Source organism: Pavona decussata, unplaced genomic scaffold (genome assembly GCF_977016875.1).
Source record: "Pavona decussata unplaced genomic scaffold, jaPavDecu1.1 SCAFFOLD_468, whole genome shotgun sequence".
Lineage (NCBI taxonomy): Eukaryota > Metazoa > Cnidaria > Anthozoa > Scleractinia > Agariciidae > Pavona > Pavona decussata.
The window spans coordinates 1025560-1036092 of NW_028145806.1; the positions used below are offsets into that span (position 1 = coordinate 1025560).

Below are 10533 nucleotides of genomic sequence, written 5' to 3' on the forward strand. Positions count from 1 at the left end.
CAAATTGCTTGTAAAAAATGTTTCTGTACAGTCGTTTCTCGCATTTCTCGTGAATACATTTTCATGGGGTCTTTTAACGAACGATTAGTTACTGATGCTAATTTTAAGAAGTGATTGTAAACAATTTTAAGTAATGCATCAACCACCTGGAAGAGCGGTTTCAACCGATTTCCAAACATCGGGAAGTGAGTTGAAAAAGTAAGGCGCAGCCGAGTTTTTAAGCCAACTTCGAGGTGTTTGGAAATTGGATGAAGCGCTCTTTCGAGTGTTTGATGTAACTTCTCCAGCCACATATAAATTCTTGGAGAATTCAAAGTAAAGTTCACCAAATTTTATGATAGTTAAAATCACTAGTTCCAAATCTCCTTCGTGGTAGCGATTTCCTCAATTTGTTTTCTCTTCGTGAATTTATAATAAGTTTAAGAAGCGCTATTTCAAATCACTTGGGCTTATTTTACAAGATCGGCTTTCTTTTTCGTTGGGACGAGAACAGAACATATAGCAAATAAAGTCTTAAACAAACATGGCTACATGTCATGAAGGAGGCATCAAGTTTCTAGGTAATAATTTTATTAAATTACATCTTGATGTTCAAGATCCTACTAGATAAATTTTGGCTGAATTTACTAAATTTGGTGACAACTGTTTGTACAAAAATAAGTAAATAACTGTTCCGTAATCCTATATCTTTTGATTCCCTATTCCACATTTTAATTTTACCATGCACTACAATGCGCATGTCGTAACGTGGAAGGCCGAGTTCCTTTCCACTCGTGATCTTTGCCCCTCTCTTGAGTTTATAGTTGGTGAAATATAAAGTTTGTTCTTTACGAGAAAATGGCTCCACCAGGAGAATCGAAAACGTTTTTTAAGGCAGAAGGTGGAAGAGGACAACCTAATCCTAGTGATCTGCAAGAATTAGTCGATAAAGCTAACAAAACCGGCAAAGACAAGACTGGAGTGAATGGGATTTTACTTGGTCCGCCCGGCGCTGGGAAAGGAACACAGGTTTGATTGTGTTTATAAGCTTATAGCAACAGCAGTAAAACTAGTATGATAAGCGATTTCCCTCGTCTTTTTAGGACTTGTTTTCGTTATAAACGTTAGCTTGTTTTATCGTTTGATTTACTGTACGTAAGTTTAATCTGTATAATAAATATCAATTGTAGGCTTACATCTTACGCAAGTTTTAAACACAATTTTTAAGTTTAAAAGACCTCTCAACTTACATGCCTTAACCTTATTTAGGCTTACGAAATGTTTTGTTTCTTGTTCAGGCACCAAAATTAGCAGAGAAGTATTGCGTTTGCCATTTAGCTACCGGTGAGTTAGATTTTGTGATTAACTATATTGTAGCATTCCTCCCCTACCCCCTCCCCCTGTAAATTGATCCTCCCAATACAACTCCCAGGGCCCGGTTGTTCGAAAGCCGATTATCCACGATTAAAAGTTAACCGATGTTTACAGATCACTCATTAAAAATGTTTTTGAAGGCTAATTTAAATTAAGCTAATCGTAAAGAAAGGTTTACGTCAAAACTGAAGGCCAAAAATCTTTTTGAAAAATGTTTTAATTTTGATTGGTAATAAAAATCGAATCAAGGGTCAGGATTAGCTTAATCAGGCTTTGAACAATTGGGCCCAGAATGTTATTCCCACCTGCAAAAAAAGTCTCCAATTACAGGAAGACTACATGTGGATTGAATCCTGGTTGGCCCTTAGTACATATTTATCACTCTTCACATACATGCACTTCAGCAAATTATTATAGTAATTGAGAATGGGTTGTGACAAAATTCTTGGGATCCATGTGACAGCCTATTTTAGAGAGCAAACTTGCGATACATTCAATGCATGCATGACTTGGGCACAATACCAAACTTCATTCCCAGGAACCTCTGCAGCGTTCTTCCCCTGCGAACTTCAAATTTGCCTGAGAGGACAGATAATATGATAAACAATAATACTGATGAGAGGTTTCTGACAACAAGTGGTTTCACAACCAGCAATTTGCCTTAGACTTGAAACTGGTTACTTTAAAAGTTTTTTTCCACTCAACCAAAATGCTGATAGTCAACAAAAAAGAAATTATACATGTAAGCAAAACCATCAGCATGAAAGTGTGTTTAGTCACAACTGGAGCACAATCTATTTAGGATCACGGATCACAGGTCTGATGATCATTGTTTATTATTATTGTTGACAGGAGACATGTTGAGAGCTGTTGTTGCATCTGGTTCTTCTTTGGGTAAAAAGGTCAAACAAGTCATGGATTCAGGACAGGTACAGTGTTAACTGATTCAAGCAAGACTTTGCTTATTAGGGAACTTAAGCACAGATGTCTTTGATCCACGGATGGGAACCGGAAGTTGAATTTTTTCACTTTTAGAGCATTTTCACACCATCACATTTGTAATGTCAGACCACAGTCATCAACAAGAGCTTTTCCTGTCTGTGGTAAGGAGCAAAACCATGCCAAAAAATGAAGCGTTTGACTTCAGGTTGCTGGCCATGGGTCACAAACATCTGTGCTTAAGCTCCCTATTTACTTTCTATCAACTGCTTATGTCTGCTAGCCTAAAGCATAAACAAAATCATGTACTTCACAGTAAAGTACCTTTGAAAAAGTAGTAATTTGACTACATGTTAATTGCTGCATGTTTTTTCAATCATTGCTTTTTGTTTTAGCTGGTTAGCGATGCCCTTGTTGTTGAGCTTATTGACGACAATCTCAATAAACCTGAATGTGCAAATGGTTTTCTCCTTGATGGATTCCCAAGAACAGTGGTTCAGGCTGAAAAGGTCAGTTTAATAATAATAATAATAATAATAATAATAATAATAATAATAATAATAATATTAATAATAATAATATTAATAATAATAATAATAATAATAATAATGGATGTGCTTGGGGGATTCTCTAAGGGGCTGAGTAGTATTGTGAGGGAAAATACTGGGAGCAAAGCGTAGCGGAGATGTCCTAAGACAGATGCCGAAGTCTATCCTTAAGTAGTAGCCTGAACATTGCTGGAACTTTTAAGGCCTTGTGCTAGATTAAGATATTCAAACACCCGCTGCATCATGCTGATAGCTAGATGAAGCATCAATGACAGAAGAATTTTAAGACTCTTTTAAAATTATTTCAACAAGAAAATTAACGATAGTAAAACAGCATGACGTTTTGACGACTTCATATCGTCATTGTCAAATGAGTAAAATGGAAATAACGGAAAGGCATATTTATAGGTATTGAAAGTGAGAAAATAAATTAGCATGAAAGCATTCAGGTAAAGAGTTTTGCCCGAATGGACTCCGCTTGCGTGTTTCAGTTTCGGTCTTTTGTTCTTGATCCACAGCATTCGCGAAACTCTTTACCTGAATGCTTTCATGCTTTCAGAAAATCTACGCAGCGGACTCGGATGTTTTTTCAAGTCGGGCCGACACTCTTAAGGAAACTGCCGTGTCAATCAAAATCAAGCGTCTGAATAGTTTACATAATGATTTGCACTCCAATACTGTTGGGTCAACAAATGATAACTGGATTTTGTCTGGAACTGCACATTTGTGGTTAAAGGAAACCTCCACTCTCGAAACATGTTAACGTTACATAATTGAAAATACAATTTTCTTTGAAATTTCATTGGAAAACATGAAAATAATATTTCAGTGTCGGAAAAAACATAATTTGATTATCGTCTATTTTCGCTTTTAAATTTCCCACGCGCCGCCATCTTGGATTTCATGACGTAATAAGGTTGTTCAATTGTTTTACACAACAATAGCGGCAACCATCACACGTCATAAAATTCAAAATGGCTGCCCCCAGGAAATTTAAAAGTAAAAGTTGTCGATAATCATATCTAATTTTTTAACACACTTGAATGTCATTTCTACGTTTTAGACAAAAATTTAGAATTTAGACACTATTTCCAACGCTTACCCGTCAATTTGTTGTGAGAGTGGAGGTTCCCTTTAATAGTAAAAGTTTTATATACAGTAGTACCAAATCCAATCATTGTTTATTGTAATTTACAATGTCATTAACAATATTAGACTATTATTATAAGGATAATACTGTAAATTTTGAATATATTGTAACTACTGGCAGTATTAAGAAAGGTCACACCTATCCTTTTGGTACCTTTTACAGCTTGATGAGCTTCTTGAAAAGAGAAGCACTGGTCTGGATGCTGTTGTAGAGTTTGGAATTGATGATTCTCTGTTGGTACGCAGGATTACTGGAAGGTGGGTGCAGAATGTTGTCAAAGTCACGCATGGCATGCCTTTGTTTGTTCTTGCTGTTGTGTTTCTTTAGTTTGGAGTATGAATGCAAGGATAACACAACTTTTCTGTAGTTAGCACGATAGGATTACTTACATGTACAGCTTGTTAAAGATGCTGCTAGACATTGGGTAGGTAACTGTATGTTACATACATCTGTAAGTGTACTATAACTAGTAATAAATAGGGAAAATTATTATAAGTAAGGATTAGGGAGTGCATTATTTTGATGATCTCGATTCCCAGCTCTCTGTCCTTTGCCAAGTTGGTTATGATGTCATCGGCCTCTGCAAAATCTGTGGGGAATGCTAGATAGGCATCCAGCAAGATCCATTCATTCATTGATTGTCCTATACAATCTCAACTCCAATCTGTATTAGGAGTGTGTCCTTTCACCTTTGAACGCTATTAAGCAATGATAACATATCTGAGTGGAGTACAAGAATAAACATTGTTCAGATTAGTGAAGTTGATTTTCAAATAATTTGAAAATAAACTTAGCTAATAATTTACGAGGAACTACTGCCATTACTGCATTGCTGTTGAATAGTGTGACATGAAGGCTTTTAGCACAAATGACATGTGTTACAAGGTTGTTTACTGCTTGTTGAGCAACGAATGCTAAACACTATTAAAAATTTTAAAAATGTATAGGAAAAAATTTTGTGTCATTTTATTTATTTATTTTTTTTAAGGTTGCTTCACAAACCCAGTGGGAGAACTTACCATACAGAATTCAATCCACCCAAAGTTGCAATGACTGATGATGTAAGTTGATGTTTCCTCAGTTATTATTGCATGTACCTGGGTGTCACAAGGCACTTTGGGTGGTACTTTGGCCTACAGTGTAGTGAGTAGCTACGTGTAACCTACAATGGACTACAAGTAGTATCCCATCTGGGAGGGGGGGGGGGGGGGTAGCAATACTCCTTAAGTGGAAAACCTACTACATTGCGGACACCCTCGGGACCGGGAGTTAGTGTCCTTAATTAGTCCATATTAGCAGGTATTTCTTTCAGTCAAACGTCTGTAATCTCTTTTTGTCTCGCAAGGCGAGTTTTGACTGTACTGCTACTGCTTCCGCTGTCACGGTGTCTGAGGTTTCACTGTCCAGTAGAGTGTCACTATCTCAAACCCGTGTGTTTCCTCAAACCTAAGGCGAGGTATTAATCCGATTTGTGATAGCACACACTGGTTTTTGTCCCAGATATCTCGAACCTTTCCCAAGTCAAGGCTGGTACATTTTCACATACTGTATTTATTCGATTAACCGCCCTGGGTGCTTATTTAATTTTGGGCCAATAAAAGTGGGCGCTTATTATTTTCCCAACACTTTCAGCAAGCGAGGACATTTTTAGAGAGTAACAAAACAAGGGATAACAAATTTATTTCGCTTCAACAAGACAAAACAAAGTGCAAAATCTAACATACATGTAAACAATATAAAAGTTGATCGACCACCGTATCTAAAACCAAACCAATTTTGGAACACAACTGACGCTCCTCTTACTTCACGCTGGGCTAGTACAGAAATGTTTTTTGTTGGGAGGTGGATGGGGTGGACGCTGATACGAGGGTGGGCGCTTATTAAGTTTTTGGACTTTCAGGGTGGGCCCTTATGCGAGGTGGGTGGTTAATTGAATAAATACGGTAATCATGAAAAAATTCAGTCTTGTTGTCCAGGAAGAGACTGAGATACATCGTGGCTTCGCTTCGCGTGCGAAGATCTGTGAAGGGATGGGATTTTCGAGACTTGTACGCTTCGATCAAACAACGGCCATCGTGGTTTGTAATGGCGAGCGCAACCTGGGGAGAGTGTCTAAACTACTGAGGGGAGCGGGAGTGGCTCCTCCCCCACATACCCTGACTAGGGACCCCTCGGTAGTTTGGGGACTCTCCCCAGGTTGCGCTCACCTTTACAAACCAAAGATAGTGGGATGTCTCGAAAATCCCACGGAAAATAGGGGGCTGTGAACAGTCTAGGTTAGCACATATTGATGTACACTTCTTGTATCGACAAGTCTACCATACATAAATTTTTCAAGTTTTATCTTTCGTTTCAGGTTACTGGTGAACCGCTTATTCGTCGGTCGGATGATAACGAGGCCACTCTGACGAAACGCCTGACTGCATATCACACACAGACCAAACCGCTGGTTGACTATTATAAGAAGCGCGGGCTCCATTCTCGCATTGATGCCGCCGAGTCCCCGGATGTTGTTTTCCGTGATGTTTTGCAGGAATTTGAAAAAGCCAAACAAAGGGCTAGGAAGTTTTTTTAATCAATAATTCGTGGGAAGTGAAATTTGTGAATTAGGTTGTAATTTCGTCAGTGTTAACTTTCTGAGAATTGACCGAGGTGGCACTAATAAAATTCCACAGTGTAAACACAGGCATGCTGTGTCTCTTTTAAAGTTTTTCTAATTCATTATACTTTGGGAATCGAATTTGCAAAATCCTGCAAAATAAGTTGGTGGCTAAAATTTGGAGTGTCAATTTTTTTCCCGATATTTTCCATCTGACATGTGCTGTGCGGAGCAAAACTGAGAAGATTCAAATCTTACAATCCATGGTTTTCAAACTGTCGTTCAACCAATAAAGAGTAATTACTCTAACCAATCCCAACAGACGTAAACAGCGCAATGAATCGAAATACACAGCAAATACATAAAAACAGGTGCGAGCAAGTCACGATTGGTTCAACGTTTTATTTTTAGCTTGTCTTTGGTTGAGAAAGTGGCGCGAGTTTAGTTGCGTTTTGCCAACCAATCACAGAGCGAAGTAAAACAAAACCAAAGCAAACGCGAAGTTACTTTCGACACTCAATATAAAACCGCCCCATAAGAGCTTGGTAGTATAAAGCGGTAACGGACGATGACCAGTACGCCCTGCATTTGTTTTAATGCAAGCAACGGATTGATTTCCCAGCGGAACTATCATTACATCAATAACAACAAACATAAACAACACTATCAACGAAGCAGACATGAACAGACACCAAGCACACAGTTGAGATTTCAAACCTAGTTTAAAAAAATGTCCGCTACAGAGCGGACAGATTTAATTTTAGCGTTTCTTTCAGAACTTGATAACCAAGGACACGTCAGATGATTTGCAGTTTGACCAATGTGATACGGTTTAGATTAGTTACTAGAAGAGGGTTGTACTGAGTGTGCTTCCTTGCTCATACGGGTTTAAAAGTGAACTGTAATGGGAAGTTGTTTGATTTGGAGGGCAGTCCTCTCGTACAGAGTATAGAAAACATGAATACAGGGGCACGGTACAAGCAGAACAACCCAAGAAAGTGCTCGGCAAACCTCACCCTCCCATAGCTATTATATATTTTGAAATGTGGAATGACAAAATGAAAATCTCCTAGTTTTTACTTTCAGTGGTTTAAGTGGATACAATGCGGTTTTTGAAGAAATTTGGCACTGCAAAAAATTAAAAGTTAACTGAAGGGGCTCGGCAGTGCTTTAGCCAAGCTTCCCACACTCTCCCATATTTAGACATTTTTCGCTCATCGGGACTGGTTCGTTATACAAATTTTCTGAGTGAATAGTGTCACAAGTCTACGAAGCACTGCAGTGGCCGGCCAAAGGATCTCGGACGAGCAGCTTGGTTTGGTAAACAACTACTTGATTGTCAGCCAATTACTAAAAAGCAAAGAAAAAACGGCGCGGATTATTTAAACGGAGTGTAATTTGAACATTGTTTCGGACGAATCGTTGCCTCGTTAGACGCCTAAACGTTAGCGCTGAAAGTGCATTAATTATAGTAAGAATGAGGTTGATCTGGGGGTATATCCGTGGTGACATTGGTTAAACAGTGACTTTAAAGTTAGAAGAAGCTTCTGTTTATCTGCCATGAACCATCCTCTGATGAGAGAAGACTTCTAATGCCTGAACTTAAAATTTTAGCGAGGAAGATGATCTTCCAGTCGAAAAAAAAGCAGTCAGGAGGTTGCTGGTATACACGGAGGTCCTCTCTAACTTGCAAGATTATTCCCGAGTTACTTATATATGTTCCCAAGATTTCGTATTATTCTCAGTAAGAGAAGGGTGTATAGGGGATCTAGATCACGTTACAAGGAAAGTACATTCATCTCTGCACGTCTGTTCGTCCAGTCTATGAAAGGCGACTCTCACCCGGTGGCTAGAAAATCACGTTTCGCGTGGTTTAAGTTTAGTCTAACACAGTGACTAAGCTTCTTTAAGAAAACCGGTCCAAACATTCCAAATTCATATAGTGCAATCATATAGTTTTGTACCCTGAAGAAGGCAGCATTGCCGAAACTTCGGTTTAAAATCTTACAGCGTCTATTTTATAATATTTTGAATTCACGCCATCATACTGAGCCACATGGTTGGCTATCAGGGATTTGATTGGCTTAGCGGCCATGGTATATGAGCCATTACACCATACTAGCTGAGAACCAGTGACCGATAAATTGTTTTCTGGTCGTTCTCGCAAAGCGAAATCAGCAAGATCTAGCAACAGTTCTTGATTTCTTTTAAATAAAACAATTATTCCACACATATTGGTGGCTTGCAACCAATCCCTGGAGATCCAAAAAGACGATGACATGGCCTCCATATGTTGGATGACAAAACAAAAGGTTCTGTCATCCAGCATGGCTGCCGCATCATTGTCTTTTGGATCTCTGGGGATTGGTTGCAAACCACCTATACGGCCCGGGGGGGGGGGGGTACTCCCTTATATGGGCTATATAGGTATGTGCGGCACCAAAGGGTATGGTTTTTCGGCTGTTTTGTTCCTAAATAGGGTATCGCTTTTAGCCATTTTGCCGCCATTTTGGTAATAAATAGGGTACAGATTTTTGCACTCTTAAGTCCTGGGTTCGATTTTTTTTTTAGAAGAAGCTACTTCAGGTCATAAATAGGGTAGGGAAAATCGCAGATTTTGGTCATAAATAGGGTAAGGTTTTTGGAAAGCGGGCCGCACACCCCTACCCAATATTTTTTGGAGTACCCCCCCCCCCCCACCCCGGGCTATACGGTAGCCTCCCACGCAGTCGTTTTTTAAGGGACACCTTAAACTTGACTTTTATGGTCATTTCTATTGTTAAAAACCTGTATTAAACTGACACTGCAAAAAGGATGCATGTTTTTGTCCACGTTTTATTAGATAAGTCATTTAACTTTGCTGACAAAAAGAGCTGTCACATCTTTGTAGACAGTTTTAACTGTTTAGTAACAAGAGATACTATCTCTGTTGTCGGCCTGAGTAACAAAAAGTGATCAAATTAGTAATACGTGACCTAACCGAGAAAACTTTTGTGTGGCAAACAGGAAATTCGTGTACCTAGAGACATGTCTGTAAAACTAATTTCATAATGACAAATTTTTCCTTTACCAATTTTTGTACCAACCAGTTACATGAAAACGTGCTCTCTTGTAAAATGCACTCTCAGGGTAGCTCCTGACCTACCAGCAGTGTTTTCTCCACCGGACGCTACGCTACGAAAGAGACAGAAACCCTTTCGTAGCGTAAGCATCCGGTTGAGAAACCACTGCTCACAGGGCAGGGAACTCCAAACCGAACCCATCGCCTCTGCTGGCCCTCTTTCCAGTAATTGTCACTTTTCCTGAGTTGTTGGGCCCTTTAAAACCTTGGATAACCAAACGGCCATGAGCTTTCATTTGGAACGTGCCCTACTACTGCCATAAGATCTGTGTTTCCGTTTGGGTGCTCAGTAGGTTTTTCTGCTGGTGAATAAACACGATCTGGTTTTCTGTCTCCCGAACACCTTTCCGTTCACAGGAATGGTATTTGAATCTTTCAAGGCCTTTTTATACTGAGGAGTATTCATGTGACCCTTTTAAGACGAATTCTAAGGGAACCTGTTTTCAGCGGACACCCTGTCAGTAAGCGGACACTGACAAGGGTCCCGAGGGTATCCACTTTAGACAGGTTTGACTGTACTGCCCTTCACGGCAAGGAAAAGTTTGAAACGGGCATAAAAAAAATTGACGAAGAAAAGTAGAAAGGGAAAGTTCCCTTCCTACTTTTTTTCCTCAAATTTTTCCTGCCCATTTCAACTTTTCCTTGTTACCATTGTCTGCCCCTGGGTCTCCAAGGATGGTCCAAAACTGGATGAGCACGAGAAAAAAACGTGTACTCGGCAATAATGCTTTTTGTTGTAATGTTACTGTCATTCAGTGTTGAACAAACAGGGAACTAGCGGGATTCACTTCAACAAATTGAGAAACTTCTTCTTCAGTGACTC

General features: G+C 39.3%; 1 protein-coding gene across 1 annotated transcript; it reads left to right on the forward strand.

The window, feature by feature from the left end:
* The first annotated feature begins 747 nt into the window (after positions 1 to 747).
* Positions 748 to 6675, forward strand: LOC146450351 (adenylate kinase-like). Its single transcript, XM_085100380.1, has 7 exons — positions 748 to 1008; positions 1278 to 1323; positions 2206 to 2282; positions 2688 to 2801; positions 4153 to 4247; positions 4979 to 5051; positions 6347 to 6675. The coding sequence occupies exons 1-7, from the start codon at positions 838 to 840 to the stop codon at positions 6563 to 6565; spliced, it is 795 nt and encodes a 264-aa protein (XP_084956506.1). The 5' UTR covers positions 748 to 837; the 3' UTR covers positions 6566 to 6675.
* Positions 6676 to 10533: the final 3858 nt, after the last annotated feature.

What these genes read in the sequence shown, in the direction of transcription:
- LOC146450351 (XM_085100380.1), top strand. Translation starts at nt 838, where the DNA reads ATGGCTCCACCAGGAGAATCGAAAACGTTTTTTAAGGCAGAAGGTGGA. An exon ending in GTACGCAGGATTACTGGAAG is followed by an intron (nt 4,248 to 4,978) that starts GTGGGTGCAGAA and finishes ATTTTTTTTAAG; the next exon opens with GTTGCTTCACAAACCCAGTG. An exon ending in AAGTTGCAATGACTGATGAT is followed by an intron (nt 5,052 to 6,346) that starts GTAAGTTGATGT and finishes CTTTCGTTTCAG; the next exon opens with GTTACTGGTGAACCGCTTAT.